At 34.2% G+C, this 27779-nt stretch overlaps 1 protein-coding gene across 2 annotated transcripts; it reads left to right on the forward strand.

The window, feature by feature from the left end:
- The first annotated feature begins 10575 nt into the window (after nt 1–10575).
- Nucleotides 10576–26058, forward strand: LOC123539225 (baculoviral IAP repeat-containing protein 7-like). Of its 2 annotated transcripts, none has more exons than XM_045323764.2 (10): nt 10576–11262; nt 12714–13160; nt 14977–15128; nt 15953–15968; nt 16899–17063; nt 18947–19119; nt 20011–20101; nt 20363–20452; nt 20740–20853; nt 23611–26058. In XM_045323764.2, exons 1-10 carry the CDS (start codon nt 10665–10667, stop codon nt 23805–23807), a joined length of 2043 nt encoding a protein of 680 aa, XP_045179699.2. In that variant the 5' UTR covers nt 10576–10664; the 3' UTR covers nt 23808–26058. The 2 variants fall into 2 exon arrangements, with proteins under 2 accessions (XP_045179699.2, XP_045179700.2); XM_045323765.2 differs by having other exon boundaries at nt 10576–10968.
- The last annotated feature ends 1721 nt before the right edge of the window (nt 26059–27779 follow it).

Raw genomic sequence — 27779 nt, forward strand, 5'->3', positions numbered from 1 at the left:
TGGAACATTTTAGCAATTTAACCTCAATCAACTTGAAGGCAAATTTACTAAGCGTAGAAATGCAAGTTTAAAATAATACAAGGGCATGGCTTTCTGCCTGAAACATTTACTAAATTGTATAAAATATGTAGTTGCAACGCTGACAAAAAAAAAAAGATGAAAAAAATAGAATGGCCATTTAAGCAATTAAATTGTTGCACGAGAGAACTTCTATCCTTGGATTATAGGTTGCAAAATCAGTATAGAACAGGCAAGGATACCACTCTGACATGAATTTAAAATAATAAAAAAAATCTTTGCATCTGATTATACGGATCAGCATTTTGTCAACTGGGGCTCTCGTTATTTCAGTACGAAATAACATGTAGTGAAAAGGTACTTTTATTCTTCTTAAGATGAAACCCTATTTTTGTGAGACTGTAGTCTTTTGAACAAGTTGCCTTCAAGTGTAAGAAAAAATATTGTATTTTTATAGAAATTAGTGAAAGTATTACTTATCTGATAATGTTATTGGTTTACTTTCGAGTACAAGTACAATGTAAGTACTAAATGGCAATCACTAATCACAAGACAAGTACATGTTTATAAGGCTAAGTTAAAAGAGACTGACAGACGGTCTCAGAGGTAGTATTTTACATATCCATCCCTAGCTGACACATGTTTCCATCTCCCATGTCTCTGCCACAATCTGTCTGAGGTATTAATGTTAGCTGAAACTCTAGCAGCACCGGAACGAATGCTATGTAAATTACATCGAGAAAGATCAAGACCTTATTGTGCAATCATGTCTTTAAACAGGTCACGTACAAAAAAGTAAAAAAGGAGAACTCTGTAAGATTTGTATTTACGTAATATGTAAAATGTTTTTTGTTTATCTTAACAAAAGTGCACTTGCCTAAATATGAATTCTTTTGATCCTGGTTTTATTTCAGCTTATAACAAGTACATCTCAAGGATTAGAACGGAACAGGAGAAATGTCCCGTACGACCAATGTTTTTCCGTCCCGTAAAAAAAATCGGTCTTCGATTTTTCTACAAATATTTCACTATACGTTTCAAAGAAATGAATGTCATATTGATCTTTTAACATTCAAAGATTTACTAATACGAAAAAACAGCGGTTGTCAAAATAAATAAACATGTTAATCTCAAGTGTATAAAGGAACTGTTCTCAGCAGCAAAGTGCGTAATGAACTTTTTTAGAATACCAAGCCGTATAGTATATTTGAAGAGATTAACTTACTGAATAGTTTTTAATTACCGTTCTAGGAAAACTCCCCTTTGATTTCACCAGTCTAAGGTGAAACAACTCCTCCGAGGTCATGTCACTCCGCCACTCCCAGTGAACTGTTTGATTTGACAGAGCTTCTCATGCTATCAGCCAATCCTAGTGCACTGCTTGGTTCGACAATACTCTTATGCCACCCTGATACTCCTATTACTGTTTGAAACGACAGTACTTCTCCCTTAGCGCCAGAATAATAGCATATATAAACAGCGCAACGCCTAACACAAGAGGATGTTGAGGCTGCATACCCAAACATCTAAACAAAAGAAAATCAAATATCTAATTTACTCATTTATTTTGTTTGGTTTAACGTTGCACAATCAAATATTGAAAGAGTAGAAATACTATACAGTTATTCAGTTATTTATAAATGACTTCGTTCTTACAATAAAGTCACAAAACGAATAGCCCTAGGTTTGGCACTGTTAAGGGTTTCGGATAAACATAACTAGACGAGTAGATGCGCTCTTCTATATATTTATTTTCTATGCTCATAGCATGAAATTCCAACACATGTGAGCGAGCGATTCTCTGAAACAATGTATGTGACATTATTTATTATACGCTCGAAACATACAAAACATATACATGTTCGAAATTAAGTACGCCTACGAGGCTGTTCATCATATCGGGACTTTGTAGAAGCTGGCTATTAAGTGAAATATCCTTATATTTTGCGGCACAATCAAATAAAACACGAACCTTTCCGGGTTTATTTACGTTCGTCACAGGATAGTGAGGCAAGTACCATATTCTTTTCGAGTTTGAGCCTTCATTAGTCACTTCTTTGGCATAGCCTTTGTCTATGTAGTCTGTTACTGTCTTGGTGTACATCTCATGTAGCACGTTGTCACGAGAGAGTTTCCTTTTCCGTTGATGAAGGCGCGCATGCGCAAGTGTTAAATTATTCGGCAAACTAGCGTCATCCTGCCGCCCAGGGAAGTCCCATTTCGTAGTGACCATTAACAAATGATAGTGTAGAATCCATTAGACCCAGTGCCCTCTTGTCTTCTACTGACATGGAATCTTTCTGATAATGGGATGTGTCGCTGAAGTCGGACGTCCACGTACGCTCAAGTTGTTGTTGTAGTATTACGTCACTGGACTGGCCAAAATGAATGTTCACCGGTTCTCTTACATTTGCTGCTCTTTTCTGTTCAGTGCTGGTCCGAGGGATTGGTCCACGCACTGCCCACCCAAGTCGCGTTCTCACTGCGTACGGCTCACAATCACTTCCGGTGCGCACCTCCAATGGAATATGGGCTTCCGGTGTATCCGTACCAATCAGTAACATGACTTCATTGATGTTAACGTCTGGAATCTTTATGTCCGACAAGTAGGGTATGTGTCGAATATCGCTAGCGGTGGCAGCAGAACGCTTTGATATAGGCAACTGCTTCATCGTCCAAACATTGTTGAGCTTAACTTCGTCGTCGCCGGGAATAGGACTCACGGTTAAATCAACTTCCTGTCCCTGTGTAGTACTATCAGCGGAGTTGACAGTCGATATCTTGAATGTGACGGGTTTGCTAGGTACATTCAACTTCCGGATTAGTCTTTCATCACACAGAGTCTTGTCAGCACCATCATCGAGCAGGGCGTAGGTTTGACAGAAGTTACCATCCCCACCCTTAACAGACACTGGTATAATCCCCAGACATGTTTTAAGAAAGGAGCCATTTGTGGCTGCGCAATTTACTGATTGTTGCGAAACAGGCGTTTCATTACTTACTGGAACCCAGCTATGTAACAATGTATGATGTTTCTTTGTACAACCAGATACAGTACATAATTTCTGTTTCCTACATTTGCTAGACATATGATTGCGTTTAAGGCAATTAAAACACAGTTTATACCTCAGAACATGTTTCTTTCTATCCAATAAAGACATATTTATAAACTTATGACATGATGCTATGTCTATACATGAACCAAAACAACCAGAACATTTTCTTTCGAACTTTGGCTTTTCATTTTCAGTACATGTGGACAAAGTAGTCACTCTATCTTTTACAACATTTCCAGGCAGAATATGTGGCTGCTTAGTACCTTTATACTGCACATTTTCTTTAACAATATCAATACCGTACACTGAACTAGCCACGTGACATCTCGTCAATGAACCTTGTCAAATCAGAGAAACTTGGTTCTCTCCCAGACTCATAGATGGAGTGAGCGATATCAGCCCATTTGGTTCTCAAATGCATAGGAAGACGACGGACAAGTCGCCTCAAATTTTCTGAGTTATCTATATCAGACACAAAACCTATTTGGGATAGAGTCATTTGACATCTTTGCATATCTAACGCTAACACAGACAGTGCGTCAACATCAGAGGCCCTTACCTGTGGCCCGTATAATAGTTTATCAATGTAATTTCTTGCGATTACATGCGGCCTACCATAACGAGATTGTAAAATTTCTTTAGCTCGTTTGTATCCATCATCAGAACTTAACAATACACAATCCTCAATACAGGATTTAGCCTCACCAGAACAATATTGTATCAAGTAACTCAATTTAAGTCTATTGTCACTTACTTTTGACTCCACATTTGTCTCGAAATTCTTTATAAACTTTGTATAATCTATTACCGAACCATTAAATGTTAGTAACTCAGGCTTAGGTAAGTTAAACCCTTCTTGTAAAATGGATGCCAGTCTCTCAAACTCTGAACCATTGCTGTGACTGGAACCTGATTGTATAGGAATGCCCGTCTTACCATTTACTCTGGAAGAATTTACCCGGGATCTCGCACTTCCTTGAACCGTCGCCATAACAATCGGATCAACACCTGAACCGGTAGAAGTAGAATTTTCGCCATCCAAGTTATTCTCATTTGATTCCGTTGCGCCGCCGGAAGTCGGAATATTCGTGTCACATCCGCTCATTATATGCGTCTGTTCAGTAGCAAGCGCAGTTCCGGAAGTTTCAAACAGAACGTCCGTAAATACCGACTCCTCGATTTTAGCCTCTTCCAACTCGCTCTCCTGTTCTAACAGTTCGCGTTGGTTCTCAAGTTCCTTATGTTTATGTTCTAAATTCTGTTTTTCTCTTAAAGTTTTTAAACGATGTTCTGCAACAAGCCTCTTAGCTCTAGCACTTTGTAACACTGAACGTGCCGACCGTACAGAACTGGCACTAGAGCGCACAGATCTGTTGTCGTCTGCCGTTGTCGTCTGCAAATGTTTAAGCCATTCCGTATAATGTTCCTTGCATTCAATAAAATTATTCTGTTGGCTTGTGAAAGTACTTTCTAAAGTACCCACCGTATCTGTATCTTCACACAGATCTAGACACTGGATTTGTGCCGATTTAAATAGTTCGTATCTTTCACATAAACGGTCGTAGATTTCTTTCACCTTTTCTGCATTTTCATAAGATACCATTTGTTTTTCAAGTTCTTTGTAAAGTCTGGTTAACTGTGAAAGATGCGCAGTACGCGACTTTCTAGCTGCTGTGAAATTTGTCTGTTCCATTGTAATTTCAATATTGCTATAATGCAGTTCTATAATACACTCACTAACCTCTTAATATAACTTCCCGAGACTCTAATCTTCTCAGTCACGAATATGTAACTTCACAGTGACGAATCTGTAACTTCACAGTGACGAATCTGTAACTTCTAGTTCATCCAACATGATGACAACAGTCGAGAATTGTTAAGGGTTTCGGATAAACATAACTAGACGAGTAGATGCGCTCTTCTATATATTTATTTTCTATGCTCATAGCATGAAATTCCAACACATGTGAGCGAGCGATTCTCTGAAACAATGTATGTGACATTATTTATTATACGCTCGAAACATACAAAACATATACATGTACGAAATTATAATAATGTACAATATCATTACGCACAATGCGATGGCAACATTGCTTAAAATAATTACTTAATTATTTTAGGAAATAGCCAAAATGTATTTTAACAATTAAAATAAGTTGCATACCGACTATGATGTCTTAAGCGTCGAAACCTTTAATATTATTTTTCATGACAATGCGCCGCTTCTTAACGGAAGTAATTCAAACGTTGACATACGGTATAAACAACTGACGTAACGGGCGTCGCGCAAAATTGCGCACGACGCGACGTTAACAAAAAGCGCCAAAAATGACGTCTGCTGGATTAACTATTAACTTTACTAGTTTTAACAAGCGATGTTTAATAACAAATTAATTTAAAAATCAACATTTAAATGATTCTTACAGGCACTGTGGACGAAAATTATTAATTAGATGACGGCAGTAAGATATTATGCGGATAAAATGCTCAAGAATAAAATGTGCTTGTGCGCCTAGGCTTATGGACGTTACATTGAACAAATGATAACAATTCCAGTCTAAAATTGCTGTGAAAATGATTTAATGGTAGTGAAAACGTCATGTCCGTTGTCAATTTTCGTGTGATTACGTATTTGCAGTGTGGCATTATTCTGGCGGTTTCATGTAGCTCAACACCAACATTTCTTTCTGTTGACACAGGAGAAGTCCGACGTGTCTTCAGACCAGTTAGGATCTTCAAATTTTCAAAACCATGCGTATAATAGTATTTATGTACATTAATGCCCATTTTATACTTTAAATGGAAGTTTTATTCAACAAATTTAATCATTAAAAATATGCTAAGTTAGAAAAACTGCTGGATTTTTTCAAAGCCGCTCAATATTTTACTGTTACAAAACACTATTCATGTCATCTTTATTGTTGTTGTATATAACATAGCTCATATCAACCTATTAAATGATTACTCTAGACAAATGTTATAACATTTTTCAGTAACTCAGTTGAGCGCTTTCAAGTCAAAACAGAAAATGTAACAAATACATAAAGATGAAATTAGCCGATCAGGCGCCATATTGATATATAAAAGTCGGTCAAAGTTTATCACTAGGCATTCTAAAGTGTCTCAAATAATAAATATTTACAACCAAATTTGCAAAGCCGTGCATGACAGGAAACCTACGTACATTCTTTTTGTGATACTAGTAAATCTTTCGATAAGAGACTTATTTTTAAACTGAAGGTATACGGACTTAATGAAAATACACTATAAACTGGATCTCTAGTTATCTTACAAGTCATTATAAGTTAATTGTAAAAAATTAATGTTATTCACATAGATTGAACGTAAAATATTGACTCAAACTTCGTATTAAAGGCTTTTTAAATTTCAGTTCGGCCAAAAACGAACTATTGTGGATTTCACTACCTTGAATCTGTCTACAATTTAAGAATACTCGTTAAACTTATGTTGATAGTCATAAACAATTAGGCGAAGATGTACATTTTCACAATTGACTCGTGGTACGAACATACTTCAAATATAGTTTTATTAGGATATCAAGGGTTTTATGAACAATGAGAATGAAAAGTTTAAACGTAAACGGAAAACGTTAAATCAGATATACGTTTCTTACCTTCGACTTATAGTAAAGTAAGTACCGATATACAGGGATAGCTTTACAGTTAATGAAAAGGAATTAATAGACGAAATTGAGAATAGTAACATACTTAACTAGATTTGTATCAATAGCACGATAACTTAGACTGATTTATTTCATTCTTTGACAGAAAAAAAAACTATGGTTTATCAATATAGCTGTAGAGAATACCTATCTATCTAGGTAGTTTCCTAATAATTTGTTATCAATACTTGCACTGTGAGGAATGATGCGGATTACATTTGAATGTTGATTCTGTAACAACTTCATCAATCAACATTTGTTCGCAAAGTAGAAACAACATCAACCTTGAAAATACATTTTAAAAGAAAATTTCAAACCATCCGACGTTCATTCTTTTAACTTTTCTCAGGTTCATCATGCAAAATTACGAAACATTCACGTGATGATTAAATGAGTGCATGTCGATATATTAATTTGAAATATTAAATACAAATAGCAAAAACGTACTTTCTTATATTTGATAACCAACACTTCACTACATGTGATGAGTCCATATTAATAATCAACTAAATTACTCATTATTGCTACCAATGTTACTACATATAGTTACTAAAAACCGCGTCGAGCGATTATAAAAATTTTGCCGTCGCCTGCCTTTATTATTTTGTCACAGCGACCCGCTGAACTTTTTTAACGTGACTTTTGGGGAAACTTGACTACGTTAACTTCAAATGACCGCCGGGTTAAATATCATTATCAGTGTTTTCGTGTTTCTTAATTTCATCTCTCTATCATGTTGAAGTCAGCTTTATTTGATCATTTGAATTAATATAATTCCCGTGTGTTTATGTTCAAAGGCGTTATTACAGAAAAAAACGTGTATCTTCGCTTTTTATTGCAAAAAAAATCCCACGAAGACAAACTGTATTGTTTTCATAGGTGATGAATAGGTTTTCATAGGTTAACGATTCCTGTACAATTTTATTTACCATTCTGTTGTTCTTGGAAACCGTCAATATCCATAACCGGGGGCACAAAACAGTCTTTCCACATACAGCTACCTACACATATTATACATGAGCGAAAACTACATTCTATCGCTTAAAATTCAGTAGGTTTATTTTCAATGAGAAGTTTTGAGCATTTAAATAAGGTAGGTGTTGGGGCTACCATGGGCTCTAAGCTGGAGGAACAGAGGTCTGTAATAAAACTCCTGTTTTTTAGGCTGAAAAACCTTGCCACGTTTTTCAAAGGTTGAAGAAAAGTTTTTCTTAAGCCTGTATATCCCGTTTAACCTTTAATAGATGGGCTTCACAGTTTAGGGAGGGCAGGACAAGCGTGAGGGTCAAGTCTAGGCTAGGGAGGCCCGCTGAGGCAGTGACCCCTACAATGGAGGCGAATGTTGAGGTTTTTGTCTACAAAGAGTTACAGTGAGTGCAGAGTTACATTGCAGGAGGTAGCTTATCAATTGAGGTTCGGTAAATAATCGGCACATCAGATTTTACACGCAAAGTTAGGTATATGCAAGCTAAGTTCTAGGTAGCTGCCGAAACAGCTGTCAGAAGACCAAAAGATATCCAGGGGGACTAAAGCAAAAGAACATTTGGGAGTTATAGCCGTGATAAAAATAGGTTTTTGAATTGTATTGTCACTGGGTAGGACATTTAGGCTCATTATGTTGAACCTAAAACAATAGCTCAGTCAAAGCTGTTCCCCACCTCCCAAGAAATTTAAATTGTCCCCATATACTGTCAAGGTAATACTGTTTATTTATTTTTATTTTATTTTTTTATTTTTTGTTTTTTTGGGTTTAGGTGGAATAATACTGGTTTATTTTATGCCATAAGGTCAAACAGTGACTGCTAGATACTATGCAGAAGTAATTTTGAAAAAAAATCTCTAAAACGGGTTTCCAACGTTTAATCGTTCAGTAGGCGCGTAGGTAGGCATATGCACTGACCCACGTGCTTACGTTTTATTTTCAAAAGTAAAAACAATCTTTAAAAATGCAATAAAAATTAGACCTAAGAGGGTTAGGAGTAAACAGACTCATTCTGGCTAGTGAATAAATAGCAGTGCTGATATATTTTGAAATATACAAATGTTAGTGTTGAAGAGTAAACCTTTAATCAATATAATTATTATTTATTCATCAGTTGCAATGTAAAATTGTAGAATCAACCTAGCTCATTTGCTAAATGTAGATACAAGTTGAAATGTTTTGTATTTGTCAAATTGAATGATAAATAAGTATTACCTATATTATCATCAGACCTCAAATAAGGATTGCTCTTGTTAAGGGTTAGGTAAGACATCGATTAGATTAGGAACAGATACGCCAAAGTTCAATGACACAGGGGTCAGATTTTGTTATCGTCTTGGTTAAAATGTAACAACACGCTTCTCAATTTCACTGTATCTCGGTAGACTAATAATATCTGGCATGTGTTTACCAATGGGATAGAAATATCCGTCCCGAAGGCACCTGCGCATTGAGCGGTAACGATGCTTGCCGATATCGCATGTGGAATTCCGAAGTAACGTATACGCATTGTGACTGTTACTGTGGATCATATGCTGTATTGTTCTACTACTGGTATACTATAGCATGAATGTTTGCGTTAAATATCAGAAAAAAATCTTTTACGATTTCTAGCTAGTACTGGTATGCCACGCTTAATATTTGTGAAAAAGCACAAGGATGTCAAAATTCAGAATATAGGTGTCAAAATTCAGAACACAGACCAACTTTATACATACACAATTCTTAAACAAACGCATCGGCATTGTGCCAAAGCATTAATTCTTTGCATTGGACCAGCTGCAATGCTTTATTGTCATCTGAAGAAGAAAGTCTCTTCGCTGCGCTGGACCAGCTACTCTTCCAAAATGTAACATTTCTGCCTCTGTTCCTTTGTCGCTCAAACTCCGGAGCTCTCGATCCGTAGGCGAACGCTTTACCACTGAGCTATAATGGCACACGATTTCTCTTTCAGTGAAGTCATTTTGTCTAATGGTAAAACGTCCGCGGAAGGTCGCGGTATTCGATCCCCGGCCTCGTACCAAAAATGTGCAAAATGGGACCAGTTGCTCCCTTAATATACTGAGTATTATGCGGATAGAACAGGCTCTTCTCTCAAACTCGTAATTTCGCATGAATGAGATGTGAAGTCTAAATTGATAGAATTTGTTTCAGGATTCAACTGTGATTAATAATGTAAAACAATAGTAATTCTGTATCAGATATAGGATCAGATATATTATTTTCGTGCTGATTATACTTGTAAAGGGCAGCAACTGTCTGACATGTAATCGATGGGCGTTGTAAATATTTCTGGTAAAATCAAGAAAATCCTTATATCATAAAGTTACATTTGAACGAACTTTCTAAACGTTTAAAACATGATACAGTAATTGTTTTCACAAATTAAATCGACGACCGGCCGCTTACTAGCTTTTTTACAAAGCTAAATTTTTGTACCTCTAACTTAAGATTTATATGAAAAGATAAAGTCTAAACAGGGTCGTATCTGAAGCGAAATTAAGAATACGCAACATCGCAAGGGGGTCAGGGGGCATGCTGTCCCGGGAATGTTTTAAGCTATATAGCATGAAGTGTGTTTTAGTGCAGTTTTTTTCCATATTATGGCTCGTTCTACGTAACATTTTGTTCACAAAAATAGTATAAGTACTGATATCTTTTGTCGATCCATAAATTATGTATTAAAACGATATTACATGTTAAAGCATAAGTTTCATTCGTCATAATTTTTATAAAACTGGTCATAAACTTTGCGGTCAAGGTCTAGCTATTTTTAATCATTATGTATTTCCCAGTGTCACTATAATTGTTGACACGTAATGGGATCCCAATAATGGCCGAGAGATAACCTTCACATAAAACACAATGTATTGCATTACAGAATATTATATCTGTCTTTCAATTTATTTTTAAAACTAATATCATGAATCGTGGAAAAATATCGTCTTACAAAATGGATAGTTCTATGGATACTCTCACGGGTTTTGATTCATATTTGCCCGAAATTCTGTTGGAAACTGTACTAACTGTGATCAACATTGAATCTTTTTTCAGTGCCATAATGTCAGACAATAGTTGTTGCAAAAAGTATCTATTTTTTCGACTGAAGCAAAATAAACTGACATTCGGTCTTTTACCACAATTTACACAAAAAATGAAACAAATGCTTTTTGACTGCGGATCTTGCTTAGCGAACACCGAGGCGACATCTTTGATTAAAACTTATGGTAAAAAGAGAAAACTACTTATCCTTTCGCTTTTCGGGAAGTTTGTTCTTGTTACTAAATATGAATTGCAATCATTACTGGGAATAAAAATAAAACGAAAACTGGAAGAGGGAACATTTATTAAAAGACGGATAGACAGTGACATATTCATAGCCTTGCTAATCGTAATGAATGTTCATGATGTAGAGGCAGCAAGCTATCCATTAGATATAAAATCTACGGCTGATGAAAACTTACAAGAGAAAGACATTCCTAATGCTTTCAATAGTACCAAATTTTCAACAAGGTTTAAAGGTAAAGATGATAGTTAGCTATTTTGATTTTATCTCAACAAATGTATTCCAAGTTTAATTACTGAAATATCTATCCGTCTTTTAGCGTAAAATGCCGACGGTTTTCTGAATTTATGGTTTCTCAAAGCAGTTTCTTACTTCTAATATATTGCAATGTCATTTTCCGAGAAATATAAACTTAATTGTATAAAATATTTGTTCTTGACCTTGATTAATCCAAAAACTGAAGGCGCTTCAAGAATGATTGTAAAAACGATTAATGTGCAAAACGTATTTCTTCGACGAGCCGGTATTATAGTCGGTCTTACAACAGGAAACGACCGAAGCTTTCGATTTCCATGAAGGTTCACATTACCTTGCTCTCTGTGCGACCTACTGACAAGCTGTTTAGCAAGCCGAGACAAGCTTTTATAAAACCTAATATGACTCTTTCAAAATGCCAGAGGTTTGATTTTTCCATGGCATTTGTATATAATGTGTTTTGGCATGGATTAGAGTTACTAGCAATTAATCTTAGAAATAGCTACATCTTTTCAGAACAACTTTTATTTCCGGCAATGGGCTTTTCATTACGCATGTGTAATAAGCGGGGAAATTTGGAATATGCCTTGCAGAAATAATTATTAAACAGCGTTGTCGCAAATCTTACAGTCTTTGTAATGTGACTTTAAAGCAACAATAGCTTTTTTCACATAGCTAAATGTGTAATGAATTAATAATAGATACTACAACCAACTATAGTTACTAAATGTCCTTATTAATCTATTGTTCAATCGTTTCACATTGTGTTTAAGATTAAATGCTAAAAGATAAATTTCATGATAAATTCTTTTTGTTAAGGTTAAACAAAACTTTAATATCAGAAAGATGATCAATAGTCACTAGCTACTAACAGTGCCAACAAATGCGTTTTATCAAATAAGTATATTAGATTTGCATATTAAACAAAGAGCATCATAGACGAGATTAAGATTCACACGTTATGTTGTCCAGTTACGGCAGTATAGCAGATGTATATACTACCTCATAGTTCACTGTTCCTGAAAGTATTTTCGGTGTATATATTAAGAGGTCAATATACGTTTGCAGTGTGCCTTGTAGCCGCAATGGCATATACACGATTAACCATTGTGAAACTAGGTGTGCCATTGTGGACAAAATGTACAAGGCAGACGTTTATTGACCTATAAACATACATTTCTATATGACGTCTACGTCAGAACGCGTTGACGTTCCGCTGGGGACAGAAGTATGCGGTAACATGTAATTTTCACATATTACTGGCACATGTGCAAATTGTTCGGGCAAGTTAAATTGTATTTGTGTAATATAAACTTTTAACGTAAATCAAGTACTGTTTACAGTACGGCATATAATAAATATTTTGATAAGGGCTACGTTTAAATTTCAAAAGAGTTGCAGTTGTAGTAAAATGTCATATTAAATTCGCAGATGCTTCCAAGTTGACACCGGTTTTTCCACGTATGTCCCGCACTACGACTTTGGTTGACCTGGAAATTATTGTATTTCCTAATGACAGAAATCAATATAACCAGCCAGAATATCCAGATAAATATCCTACACAAGTTACAGAAATTGATGCAGGACAACCGTCATTTGAATCCTATCCTAGACACACGGCCTCAAGGAATATTGGCAGTGGATCCTCTGGTGTAGGACAAACAACAAACGCTCCTAGTATTTCAAACGAAAGACAGACAGCAATCAATAGCAATTTAGTAACATCTGGCAATAGGATCCCAATTCATAGAAAGCCTCCAAGATATCCCGATTATATGGAACAACCAAAGAGGCAGGCATCATTTTCTACACCCAGATGGTCTGTTGACAACAAACCAGATCCCTTTCTATTAGCAGAATGTGGATTTTTCTTTACAGGTATTATACTCTCTGGTATATATAACAAAATATCATTTAGTATAGTCTAAAGGACCATTCACCGATTCATAAATTTCAGATTATTTGACTTGCATATGTTTGTATCACAAAAGTAAATGAAAAGTGATTGAATTTCAAAAGTATTTAAGCATATTTACATACCTATTTCTCCTTCGTTTGAATGAACATATTGTTAATTACAATACAGGTGTTACCTAACTTTAAAGTATTTCAAAATGTCGCTTCGGATGAATTCGTCTTAAGAATAAAAGCAGAAGTTGTGAGAATTATGTTTTAAATGAATATTAAAAGCCGAGACAGTAGTAATAAAGATTCAACACTTAGCTACTTTATGCACATATATTTATCACAATAGTTATATCTGAGAAACTTACTTCGCTTTTGAATATGTAGATTATCAACCATACATAGTATCACTTAACAAATCAGTATTCTACATTAAAATTATATCTTTTTGGTAACCAATTATTTTTTAAGCGATAATGGTTGATATAATGTATAGTACTTCACATTTTATATTAACTTTCAAGAGGACCATTGACTGTGTTTAATTAGTGATAAAGGCTAAAGTTAGGTTTATATGCAAACACGTATAAGTAACGAAAGAAGTTTTCATAGAAGACATGCGGATTGTTGAGTACACATGCACCATTGTAGTGGGTCAAGTCGTGATTGTTCACTTATTCAGACTTCTTGTGATTCAGACAGTTTGGTTGGTCAGATTACTAAGATATTCACGAGTAATTATTGAGTCTTGTCTGTGACAATTTCCATTATTCCATTACCTGTATCATCAATTCCGAAAGATTCCGAATGGCTACTTTGTGATATCGATTTTCAGACGATCAATATAAACATAGAGAGTGTAAAGTGCACCAGTCTTCATATACCAAAGAATTGCAAACATTTTGACCCTCAGTGAAAGTTCAGTCTGCTTCAAAATATGCGAATCATACATAAACTATTTGGTTTTCATACCTCAGTGATAGTTACTTTTTAAAGTTTTATTCTGGTTTAATCATAGCTTTTATATTTCGATATTTTCAGATCGTTCAGCACGACTTTTATGTTTTGTTTTTGGTACTGATTTGCTTTTCAACTTGAACATTTCGGCTTGGGTCGTTCCACTACACCCGCTTTCATAGCTTTGGGTATTGTATAATCACCTCTTGGATATGGTGCCTGCTTTTTAATTTTGTCTTTTGGCAGTTTCCCTGTTATGCATGCAGCATAACCTCAGATCTCCTTTCTAAATTCCAGTCTGTTTAGTTTTGCCCATTGTTTTCTCGTTTAGGGTAAGCTCATTATTTTAACTGGGAACCATACGCCGCTTTTTATGGAATTACACACTAGTGTATCATTGAATGTTCCATGTGCATCGCCATATGAACACATCGATGGATATTTCTAAATTGTTTTTGGTACTTGTAACATGTGTAAATGTTGAGCTCTGCTCAACCCGGGGCAAGAGGGCGTGGACGGTAGCATGCATTTCCACTACTTCCATGAACAGTCTTAATCAAACCGAGCCTGCAACATTTTCATTTTTGTCGTGTTGAGCAACCTTTTGAGTTTCCACTTCATCTATTTCATAATAATTCTTTTTTCAGAAATGTGAATAAAGTGTTCTTCAACGCAATTTGATTCTTATATAATATTCTGTAAAAAATATAAAAAGAACTATGCTGTTTTAAGGTATTCTCTTGCAATAACTCTTACACTGTTAATTGTTACATTGTTAAAAATGTGCAATGAATCAACCCAGTTATTGCATGATATATGATTACAATTATAGGAAATCAAGATCTGGTACGGTGCTACCAGTGTGGGATAGGATTGAAAGATTGGGTACGAGAAGATGATGTCCTTACTGAACACGTGAAACATTCGTCCTCGTGCGATTTCATCGTAATTAAGTTTGGAAAGAATAAAATAGATAGAATGAAGGTATGGGACAGAACGTTTATCGTTTTTTCTTCTTACGTGAGATCGCCTCATAAATACTGTCACCGTGTCAAACTAAAGGCTACACATACTTGTCTGGTTGAGTTGTATTTGTTTTTTTACGGCTTATCAATACGGTATATGTTATTTAGCGCCAAACAGGTCGGAAAATATTGGTTTCAAATCTCATTTTCATCGAAATAAAAATATGAGGAATGGAATCAAAATATTTGTACCTACCTGTATTACAGACCCATAACGATAAATTGACAGTAGTATATAGGTAAACAACAGACAAACATATCAAATCATGTGTAGGCAATGAATGAATAATATATCATCTGGAAATTTGACAGTAACAGTATCTGAACGTAAAAATATCAGAGAAGTTCGGAAAAGTTTTTAGAATACATGTGTAAGAAAACCTATAATCGAAAATGTTTAAATTGAAACATATTTCAATAGTTACTTTATTGGAGAAGGGTTAGGAGGAAGATAAGTACAAATGATACTGGTTTTCTACGCAAACCAAGATTCAAGGAAATCAAGTTTTAAGTTGTGTGTTGCTTGTTATAAGTAGGTCGTTATTTTCTGCCTTTTATAATGATACAGCAATATAGATAAGATAAGATAGTTAAGGTATTACTGAATAAAATTGTAATATATTTCAAAATCTAAAATATTCTACATTATATTTATGCAGTTCTGTAATTTTTATTCTTAGTTTGTTCACTTTTACATTATACTATTGCTAATTTCTCAGTACGGCATATGTAGATAATTCTAGTTTACCTGCCCAATATACTGTATAAATATTTTATTTACAGTTGGCACTGACAAATGGTAAGATATCTTATTGTAACTAAAACCGTCCACCTAAATCTGGACATCAAAATTATTATGTATTTACATATTGAAGTACATTCACAACCTATATATGATATTACTTTGGCTAAGATGTTTATGGATTTGATAAAGAGCTCGTAGTACTAAAGCAAATGTAAATAAAAGTTTAGCTGAAATTTCCTTTCTACAAAGTAATGTAAGTCATCTGACATCTTGCTAAAGTGTTTTATTCTTTGTTGGGTCTAACGTCCCATTGATACGATTACGAGTTAATATGGCGACTTTCTTACTTCAGATGGTAAAGGAAGACGCCATGTGTCCCTCCAGGCATTATTTTATCACAGGCGGATACCTGAAAAGAACCATTGACCTTCCGTAAGCCAGCTAGATGGCTTCCTCAATAAAAGCATGTTATACCCCAGGCGAGGCTTCGAACCCACACATGTGGGGAGCAAATGGTTCGAATTCAGTGACCTTAACCACTCGGTTACGTAGGTCCCTGCTAGTGGTATTTTAAATCACGCAGTCTTACGTATTACATGTGGTACAAAACAATTAGACCTTCTGTTGTATCAAATTGCATGTGTATATCGAATGATATAAAAGTATGCCAGCGGGAAATGAAATTGACCCTAAAAGTGGGTATAATGTATCAAATTCGTGTAGAATTTTCAAGGACGCCAGATATTCACAAACAGTTAAATAAAATAAAAACGCTTACTGATGCTTGATTTAAGAACTGGCATATATAGCGTTAATTTAATCACAAGGTGAGAAAGCTAGACATGACCCTTGTTCTGAATATGAGACTAAGGTCTTCCACCATTCAATAGATAATAACCACTGATTACAAGACGTAGGTCGTGTGCACGAGTGCGTATAATGTGTCTAATAATATAAATATATTGCAAATTCTCTTTGACGCAGACGACAATAATGAGATAGTATCAAATGCTTCACAACAACTACCATATAAAATCCGCTCACCGAGGTATCAGACGATGGAAGCAAGAATGGCGTCATTCAAGGATTTTCCAAAACAAAACAATGTGTCTGCTCAACAACTTGCTGTAGCAGGATTGTTTTATACAGGTAAAATGACCATTTTAATACAAATCCTTAGAGTGAAAATTATATCTAAAAACCTCAAATGGTACATACGTTCCACAACAGATTTGAAATGCATAATATTGGACCAACTGCTATTTTGATTGTATATATATCAACTTGTCGTTCTGTAGGGCGTAGACAATGTGGTTTGTGGTGAAGATGTGTGGGGTAGTTGGGTAACTTAAATTATGACTGAATGGAATTATACTAGTCTGATAGAGAGATAGTTGTACAGGTTCTTGGCAGATTCTAAAGCCCACGCAGCATTGCTTTCTGCAGGAAAAATACCTTGGTTTATTCTGTTCCATAAATTTCAACTTCAGTTTTCTGTTCAAACAGCAGTGTGATTTATTGTGTACGATACATTTCTACTTCAATGTCCCTTTAAAACCAACGTAAGATGTTTGTGGAGAACTGGTGTTTTGAACTTGTTAGTTAGCCAAAAATAAGACACGCTTTCGCAGACTTTGTAGTGAGCACAACACAAACAAACACTTTGACATATATATATTATCATTGAAAATAATATAAAGGTGCAACATATAGTTGAAACTCGGTATCCCGAATTCCAAGGGAACGAGCGTTGTACTTCGACATAACCGAAATTCGACTTAAAATGATATTTTCTGCATGAAAAAGAATAGTCCTAGTTTAAGGAGGTAGGTAACCTTAATATTTGTATGTGCGCATGCCCAACCGAAAGCAAACGTGACGATTTACGACGCCTTTTACGACAAACTAAATGTGTTTGTATATCCATTCTTCTGAAAATAAATCATGTACCTGTCTCCGATCTGATGCTTAACGGTTTATTAATGCAGAAATAATGAATAAATTGCCACAGAAACGCTTCAAAACATTGTTGCTTTAAAATGACGTCATTAACGTCGTGACGTCACGTGTCAGATACCGCGCAAAATTAATAGCTTTTATTTTGAAAGTACGTAATTCTGTGCATTTTCTTTATTTGAACTATTTTCAAACTGCCATTATTTGCTGAAATATTTTTCATGAGCATTTCGCTCTAAATTATCATCAATATTTTGCTTCTTTTATGTAGTTATATTGAAATGTTATACGAAATGTAAGAAAATGGATGATGGTAACTGATGTTATTGGTAGTATAGGTGGGTGAAATGTTACCCATTACGGTCATGTTCAAATAAAAGTTGGGCAGATTGATTTGTAATACCTATTTTTCAGTTTCCGTTGATAATTTGTTAACATGGAAACGAATCCCGTGACCTATATATCTAAATGTAAAATTCAAAAGCGTTGACACTGGTCTATTTAAGGAACACAGTTTCGGCTTTTTATTTGCATTTCAACAATATCCACGAGAATCATTGCAGCATGCAGGACGATTTTTCCATAAAAAATGTCAGATGAAGGGTACTGCTGTAAGTTTTTTAAGCTGTGAAATTTGTTTAAATAAATGCAAATAACACGGAAATATTACTTACCTTAGAAATAAGAAGTTTTAAAAATACACTAACAAGAAAGATACTTTTATTTAAGAAATTTTTATAAGAAATTACGATAAAAATCAAGATATAAGCTATTTTAAACCAAAATACACTAAAAAGTGTTAAAAAAACTGTATTTTCCTTCTTCTTTCAATATAAAATACTTTTGGAGGGTCATGTACTTCAAACCTTAATAAAAAAATTACTTGAAGGGACAGAGATAAACGAAATTGAGATTGCAGCAGTTAAAACATTAAATTACACGAAATACAAAAATTGCTGCCGTTCAACTAATTTGAATTTACCCTGGTAACAAGGTAACCTACCTCCTTAAATGATATTTATATATCAGTGTTTGAAATGTTTACGTAAATTTCAAAAATTAAAATCTTACTGAAGGAAAGGGAGATTTGTGTCGTTGTTTCACGTGTGATGGCGGTTTAAAAGACTGGAGTTCTGGAGATGACCCTGTAAAAGAACATGCCACATACTTCCCTAATTGTTCGTACATTATCAAGCTAAAAGGATCCGAGTACATCAAGCAACAAACTCGACAAAGTAATGAATCAATGGTACGTTCAGTTAATAGCATTATCTTCCTGATTGATATTTTTCATGCGGAACTTTTTTATACCTAATTTCAAAAGTTAATTGTTTCTATTGTTTTAATATAATCTTTATCTTATAAAAGGTCAAGAGGAAAAACGTTAAAAATATACTTCATTTTAAGGTAGCTTCGCACGTTTGGATCAATATTTTTCAAAAGTGTTAATTTGAATAAACCCTGATTTTCAAATCTTTTATATAATTATAATATTAATGTCGGCAGATATAAACGGAAGTGTCGTGTTCCTGACCTTTTGGTATGCTGATTTGGAGACTTTGTAACCTTTGTAAGTTTTCATAATGGAAGCCTTTGGAAAGATGACAAATTCGATGATAGTTTCGCAAGAAGAATATGTAGATTTTAATGAAATCTTTTACAGTGGTAAATCAACATGTTGTCTGTTACATGGTCAAATGAAATATTAAGGTCCTTGTGCTTACTTTTAAGATATTTTCCTATGATTCAAGGGTTCCACATATTTAAAGCCGATATGAAGGCATGAATTATGCCATACGTCAACATTTTCGTTACTTTTTTATCTTTAGAAAAAGTAATGTTGCTGCGTTTATACATATATAGGGGATGAGTTTATTTCCCATATGCAATGCACAGGTTTTATTCTATGTCAGTCGGATAAATGTCGTTATGCCATGGCTTCCGGTTTATTAAACATTCAGAACTACCTTAACTTAAGGGCAGTTGTGCATCATTCGGAAAGTACAAACTAGAGCGTAAAGCATTTAATACTGATATACGCCACAAAATAAGGCATACTAAATTAGCAGTCTTTTTAACGGTGCACTATAATGACATTACACAAAATGTATACACACTTCCATTCCCCACTGTTTTCTAGGGTGCATCAGGAGGTAGCAGTGCAGTAACTCAACCAACACAGGCTTCGCCTAATCTCCCGATGGATAGATTGACAGTCACAGATAATGAATGTTAGTTACTAAAAATATAACAGGATATCAATGTGTAAAGTCTCACATCACAACTATTGCGTGGGTTTCCAGAACTTGTTATAGATATATTTCTTTGAGTTTTGCTTACTGCTACGTTCGACCTAATTTTACGTAGTTATGAGATGAAATACAAAGTACATGGATATGCTTAACATTGTACATATATTTACTTACTATTAAAATGAAAATTGTCCCGCAAACGCTATCAAATCTCAAACGAATATTGCGTTTTATGTTTAGACTCCAGCTTTACTGTAAGTCAAGTTGTTCAAAAGCTTGGATACTCAGAGGTAGAAGTGAATACAGCCAAAGCTCAACTAGAGCTGAAAGGTAATATTCCCATAAAAATTTCGTACTAAATAAAACATAGAACTATTAATAATACGAGAATCCCGTGAAATCTCATTGTGTTTTGAGAGAAAAAAATGATACATAGATATATTGCTAAAATGCTAAACTAAATAGAACTTGACCGTTGATATCTGTTGTTGAAAATTCATAAAACTCTGTAATTGCACAATAGATGTAATAAAATGGTATACGTTTTGTTAAGTCGTCTTTATATTATTTGATAATTTAATGTTTAATCTAAACTCGAACTTATATTTTTTTTAAAGGAACCAAATTTCCAACGGCAGAGGAAATTGTAAATACTTTGCTTGATATGCTCGAAAGGTCTGAACATTTTCGCACTTCTACTGTACCCCAGGCAGCCCCTGAAGACAAAAATGGTTTGTATTAAATGCTTACTTTTGTCGTAATGTAGATAAAGTAAACTAACGTGTTATTTTATTAAGCGATGCATTAATGATTCTGAATAAATGTATCATAAGGAAGCAGAGTTCACACGTTCAGATGTCTCGTGTATTATAGAATATTAAGCAATTTCTTAAGAGGCAAATAGAAAATACGCTATTTTTTAATCGGTCACCTAGGCAGTTTCTATATTTTATAAAACAAATATATATAAACATATTAAGAATTATTTAATCGGCAAAGATCAACAATTGTTGAAATGGAAAATATATGACATGCCAAAGGTCAACATTAATACAGTAGGAGGGTAATCACAACTTAGATATATCATTGAACAAAAAGGAAAGAAATCACATGTGCAACATAAGACGAACGCCTAACGATCAAAATCTATATAATATTATGGCCATTCCATTGTAATATGACTTTGATCACGTGGAAAATCGAGATGACCATGAGGAAACAATTGACACGTCAGAGACGAACAGCAATTTCGTCTTGATATAGCATTTTCCACATGTAGAATATAAAATAAGTTCGATAAAGGACATCAATTATATATGTGATATACCATTGGTCATGCCAGCGTGGGGCAGTAAATATATCAGCAGCTCTTAAAATTAGCTAAATGGCAATTGCACTGAATGATAATATGAAGAATGTCAACTAGCAAATGTTTTTGAAAAGGACTACAGTTACATTTGTGGAGAACGTCGAAAAATACCCAGAGAGAATGACGGCAATATCACTTGTGAAATTCCCCGCCCGTGCCGAAGAGCAATATATGTAGAGATAGATAACGGCCTCATTTGTGATAGAAAGGAAGCATGTGAAAAGCCAGGTCGAAAATGTCGCATTGATATAGAACTATACACCTCGGAGAGATGCTTTTATAGATACGGATGGCTAAAACATTAAATCTGTCAAATTTTCAAAAATATATTTAGGTTACAGCAATAACCCTGTATTTTAATAAAGCATGTCAAAAAGCAATAGTTAAAGAGGCGGATTGTAGTTGAATATGTGTAACATTATGTTTGTCGGAGAGAAAAATTTAAAGAGATCGACGACACTTACATCTGTGAAATTTCCCTAAGCAAGACGTAGAACAGTGTCTGTAGAGATGATCTTTGATTAAAAATAAACATATGGAAAATTAATATTTACAGATAAGGTTGATAATTTCGCCGTGACATGGAATTGAACATGCTAGATAGAAATGGTTATAGATAAGATGACTGTGATAAAACATCAAACTTGTACATTAAGATAACCGCAATTACTCTGTATTTTAATTGGGCGCATGTCAAATATCTAAAGTTATAGGATTTATCAGTCAATACAGTCTAAAGTTTGCATTATATATCTATATGTAAATGGTTTATGAATAACTGCCTCACAACCTTATATGTTTGTAAATTGTACTCACCGTTTACAAACTAAATACACTTTTTCAATATTCTTGAACTGGCAGGATTCCTAATTTCATTCCCCGCACATTTGTTTTCAAATGAGCTGCATTTATGTTTATGGCAGTGACCTACTTGCAATACAACGCCTGGGTCCTGCTCTGTTTACAAAATGCTGTTTCTACAGAAGCCTAAATGTGCCAAATCATGTATGGCCTCAAAAAGGATAAAGCGCGCGTCAAATAGCAACAGTAACAGAGAAATATCGACATCTGATACATAGCACTGTTACGTCGAAGAGAAACATTTAACATTTATATAGGGAATGATGGCAAATTTACAGTAATATATCACTGAGTACGTCAAAAGATGAGGAATGCAACTACCTCTTAATATTTCACAGGGTACACCAATGTGCAATATCTGTTAGTACATCTGTGCTACAAATAGAGCATGAAAATTAAAAATATGTGTCAACATTTATAGAGAAGGATATTAAAACTCAGCATATAACTTTAGGCACGTCAGAAAGCACTGTTTAGTTTATAGATATGGATTGAAATTACAGTAGTCATAATAACACATTAATATATCACACATTTGTAAATACATTTATGTGTTAGTGTTGGTATTATTTCTAATTATTTGTGATAACAGATTCTATTACTCTTTGTCACATTGTAATACAGTTCCGCTTAAGTCGGTTAACACGTGGGCGTCAGGATATAACCGTCACCTATCAAAAAACAGACTTTATCTAACCAAGTCTGTTATTACATTGTATTTTGCTAGGTTAGGATCTATTATTTGAAAGACTCTCCATATATATTTAATTGTCTAGACTTTTTCCTGTAGAGATGGTCGGAAGCTACTGTCTGATTTACATTTGAATTGACTTTTGGGCAACATTTATTGATATGAATGTCAATAATTTAATATATTGATATGAAGGTCAATAATTCATTTTTTTCTAGTTGGTTCTCACCATACACATATCATACACATCGTGAAGTTATTCATGTTAGAATCTTAACTGCAAATTTAGCTTTCTTAATCTAGAACTTAAAATGGAATTCATTCGCACTTAACATTAGTATTTTAGATCATGTATTTTTTCCACATTTTGTGCTATTCAAATTCCAAATTCAGGACCAGCAAGTTGTTTATTTATTTTGTCTTCTAAAGTAGCATTAATATGAGAAGTTTACATTTTTTACATTTACTAGTAAAATACTTGTATATATATTCATAAAGATGTATTAATTACTAGAACCTTCACATATTTACATAAAATTAATGATATTTCAACTTTTCATTTCTAAGACTTACAAGCCCTGACAGAGGAAAATAAAGAACTATCCCGTCTTATCTACTGTATGTTGTGCATAACTGGAGAAGCGGACATCTTGTTTCTACCCTGCACACATCACAGGACATGTCACGAATGTGCTGTTGATCTCATCTTCTGTCCCGTGTGTGATGAGTTCATAAAAGAGAAAGTCAAGACCTTCCGTTCCTAAAATATGCCATCCGAATAATCAAGAAATATACTATTTACTCTCCTTGTGTCTTTTTTTAGGAATGGTGATTTTGTAAACTTTAACACGTGAATGTGAAAAGTCTGGAGACTAGCAAGTTACTTATTTTGTAATTGTTGACACGAAATAGTGCTCCCTTATTTTAATTGTGAAGAGGTTAAAGGAATCTAATTTGGATTATTACACATACTATATCAAATTGGTAAAAAAAAACTGGCAAAGAGGGAATTTAAAAGAAAACCATAATTTCAATTCTGTATTTTACTGTACTCTTAATATACAATATATCAAACAATTGTTATTATGTCTTCGCTGTTTATGACAAATCAGTTAATCAAAGCAGAAATAATGAAAACAGTCAGACAGTGAATGAGAGTTAACCGTGGTTTTAGAAGCGTTGGTAATTTTGCAATATTTTTACAATTTGAATCGTCCTCTCTAAGAGAGACTGTATGCTGTACGCTAACTTTGCGGTTGCCTTATCTTTGTTGAGGGTGTTCACTCTACATTTCAAATCAGAGGGACTATAATTTTAAAACAGAAAATCCTCTAATACGCTCAAAGATTCAAAAAGCATTAATGTTGTAAGCAAATTTTTGTATTTGTCAAGTCATCTCATAATTAAAAATTTAAGATGCCTATTCATATATATGTTGGTAGGTCTCGCAAGACAAATGGCAATCTTTGTTAGGTCAACAGTTTGTGTCCTTCATTTCCGTTATTATTTTTTGCCGGTATTGTTTTCAGATTATATAGGATATAATATATTCCTGCTCCAGACACTTTCTTTCATGAGTCAAGGCCGTCATATGTCGATTCAGTTGTGATTTTTACCTCATTATTAACATCCTTTTCATGAACTATTTCATTTCAAAAATAACATTTTAGTTGTAATCCAATGATATTCACTTCAAAGTTGTTACAAATCTGTTGCAGCTTTTTGGCTACCAAATCATGATTATCATCATCAACAACATCATAATAATAATAATCATCATCATCATCATCATCGAAAAGAAATGGGGGGTTTTTTCATGCCAAATGAACGACAGAATATGGTCTGCAATTCCATGAATTGTGCTAGCGAACATCATTATTTTATGTACAAATTGAATGAATAAACTTTTCTGTTGTTTTTTGTTTTTTATTTTGTTTTGATTTTTGATTATCAAATTACATGGCATGATAATGACTGTGATTATGATTCTGCTTTATCCCTGACACATAACAATGTTTACCGTTGAAAATTTAGACAATTAATCCATGGTATTATTTGCAAAGCATGTAAATATGAAGCATTAAATATAAATAATACCGACATAAAATTATTAATAACCAAAATTGATAAATTAGTATTACATTGATTTATTAACAATGCTTTTGATTTTTTTCAATGTTTGCTTCATTTTGGGTATTTTCTCGTTCCTAACATCACTTCTGCTGTTTGATGGGATCAATCTGATTAACAGGTTAATTTTTGCAAACAAGTGTCCTCTATCCAATTCACATTAAAAGTACTGTTGTTGCTATGGTAACAGCACATAATTGAGCAATTGACAAGAACTAAATAGCTGTTTGCTTCTGTTACATATTAATGAGAATGATGATTTTCTTCATTCTGCTGCAATAATGTCAGCATTTAGTTAAATTCTAATGTAGTACAGCATTTTTGTTTTGTTTGTTGTATCAGAGCTATTTAAAATGGCGGTGTAATGGGATATTGTTTTATAAATTATTCATAACATATGCTTTTGTAGGGTTATACAGTCTTTACAGTCTGTACAAAAGGTATCAGAGTTTACAAGGTAAGCACTGAATGCATGTTATGAAGTCGTTTTTAGATTTCAGATCATTTTCTAAAACTTAAAATAAATAGTTTACACGTAGACAGAAATAAAGTGTGCTCTATGATTTTTTTTTTTATATCTTTTATGTATTTTATAATATTACTTACCGAGTTAAGCATCTTACGTTTACTTGGAACATAATGGGCGAATATGTATTTTACAATCGGATGTTTTACTCTAAATTTCGAAAACATATACAATGTACATATGTATATATACATTACATGAATTGTCATATTCATTTTATACCACACACATACATATTACATCTAATACTTTATGACTTCGACTTATTTTAATGTAAAATAATAGTGTTTAAAATTCATGTGACCTATTCAATACCATTATTTTATATATTATGAAATAAAGCAGTAGTGTTGTCATAGGTTTGTGCTTTGTTTTCTCTATGTCATTTAATTGTACCTTTACTGTTGAACAGAGTTCCTTTTCAGACGGTGGTTGGGAGCAGAAGGGGTGTCGCACATTTTATTACCTCAGTAATGAAAAAGACTTTTGCTTCGTAAGTCTTCAAGGAATTTGCAAGTATCGTTATTTGCAAATGATGAACTATCATATGCTCTATTGAACACCATAAAACACTTTGTAATACGACGTGGAGTGGAATTGTGGAAGTAGATTAACAATGAATCGCACCTGTAATACCAAATCTACATAATTATACACATTGCAAATGATTGCAAAATTACTATCATCTCCTATGTTAAGTTAAGAAACTGAAAGAAAGTTTCCGATTGTAGCGTACGTCCATAATTCTTTACTAAATAGGTGTAGATTCATTTAAAAACATAACGTTTGGTTGGGTGTAATGATCCCAAGCGGGTTCAAAGGTCAGTTACAATTCTCTACGTTTCCCCTAAATATCAATGGTTAGAGAAATGCGTTCAGTTATTTATCGTCCAAACTCATACAAGATTAGGATAAAACGTTTGAATAAATTGTTTTAAGGTTTTCCTTTAGTTCGTTCACTGCCGAGAATGGGATAAACAGACGCATGTAAACTACACCACAGGATACAAAACAAAACCGTTTTTATATCAATATATTATTTGGGATTGTATAGTTAATCTAACTTGGGATCATCCATACAGATTGGACTTGCATCACTCTATGTAAACACCCGGTCTCGTTTTGATCATTCATATAAACTGTTCTTGCATCCTCCCATGTAAACACCTGATCTTGTTTTGATCATTGATATAAACTGTGCTTGCATCCGCACATGTAAACACTTGATCTTGTTTTGATTATTCATATGAACTGGTCTTCATTCCCTCTATGTTCACCGGATCTTAATTTTAACATTCGTAGAGACTAGTCAAATCGAGTCTGCAATTTTCACTGATTGCCTTGCTTCCGAGGGATCTACTTTTCAGATTTTATTTACTTCGCAACATCGGGTGTTAAGTGCTGTGTGGCGGCCGTAAAAAGTCGCCCCGACATCATCTCAGTGTGGTTATATTTTCTCGTCCTTCGATATCATTGATTTCAACTCATTTAGATTTGAAGATTGAATACTGCTTAAGCCGGTGCTAGGAGGCGTGAGCAGTTTTGCATTTTCCATTACTACTCATGAACAGACTCAATCAAACCGAGTCTGTAATTTTCACTGTTTGGCTTGTTCCCGGTGTTTCCGAGGGATCTACTTTTCAAATTTTATTTACTACATAACAGCGGAAGTTAAGTGCTGTGTGGCGGCCGTAAAAAGTCGTCCCGACTTCATCTCAGTGTTGTTATATATTCTGATCCTTCGGGATCATTGATTTCAACTCATTTAGATTTGAAGATTGAATACTGCTTAACCCGATGCTACGAGGCGTGAGCAGTGTTGCATTTTCTATTACTACTCATGAACAGAATATCAAACCGAGTCTGCAATTTTCACTGTTTGCCTTGTTTTCGGTGCTTCCGAGGGATCTATTTTTCAGATTTTATTTACTTCATAACAGCGGGTGTTAAGTGCTGTGTGGCGGCCGTAAAAAGTCGCCCGACTTCATCTCGGTGTTGTTTTATTTCCTGGTCCTTCGAAATCATTGATTTCAACTCATTTAGATTTGAAGATTGAATACTGCTTAACCCGATGCTAGGG

This window comes from Mercenaria mercenaria, chromosome 18 (assembly GCF_021730395.1).
Source record: "Mercenaria mercenaria strain notata chromosome 18, MADL_Memer_1, whole genome shotgun sequence".
Lineage (NCBI taxonomy): Eukaryota > Metazoa > Mollusca > Bivalvia > Venerida > Veneridae > Mercenaria > Mercenaria mercenaria.

Bases quoted from the DNA above. Each gene is read 5' to 3' on its own strand.
- LOC123539225 (XM_045323764.2), top strand. From the start codon at position 10,665: ATGAATCGTGGAAAAATATCGTCTTACAAAATGGATAGTTCTATGGAT. The intron at 17,064-18,946 runs GTAAAATGACCA...ATCTTACTGAAG, and splicing joins AGCAGGATTGTTTTATACAG to GAAAGGGAGATTTGTGTCGT. The intron at 20,102-20,362 runs GTTAGTTACTAA...TTTTATGTTTAG, and splicing joins GACAGTCACAGATAATGAAT to ACTCCAGCTTTACTGTAAGT.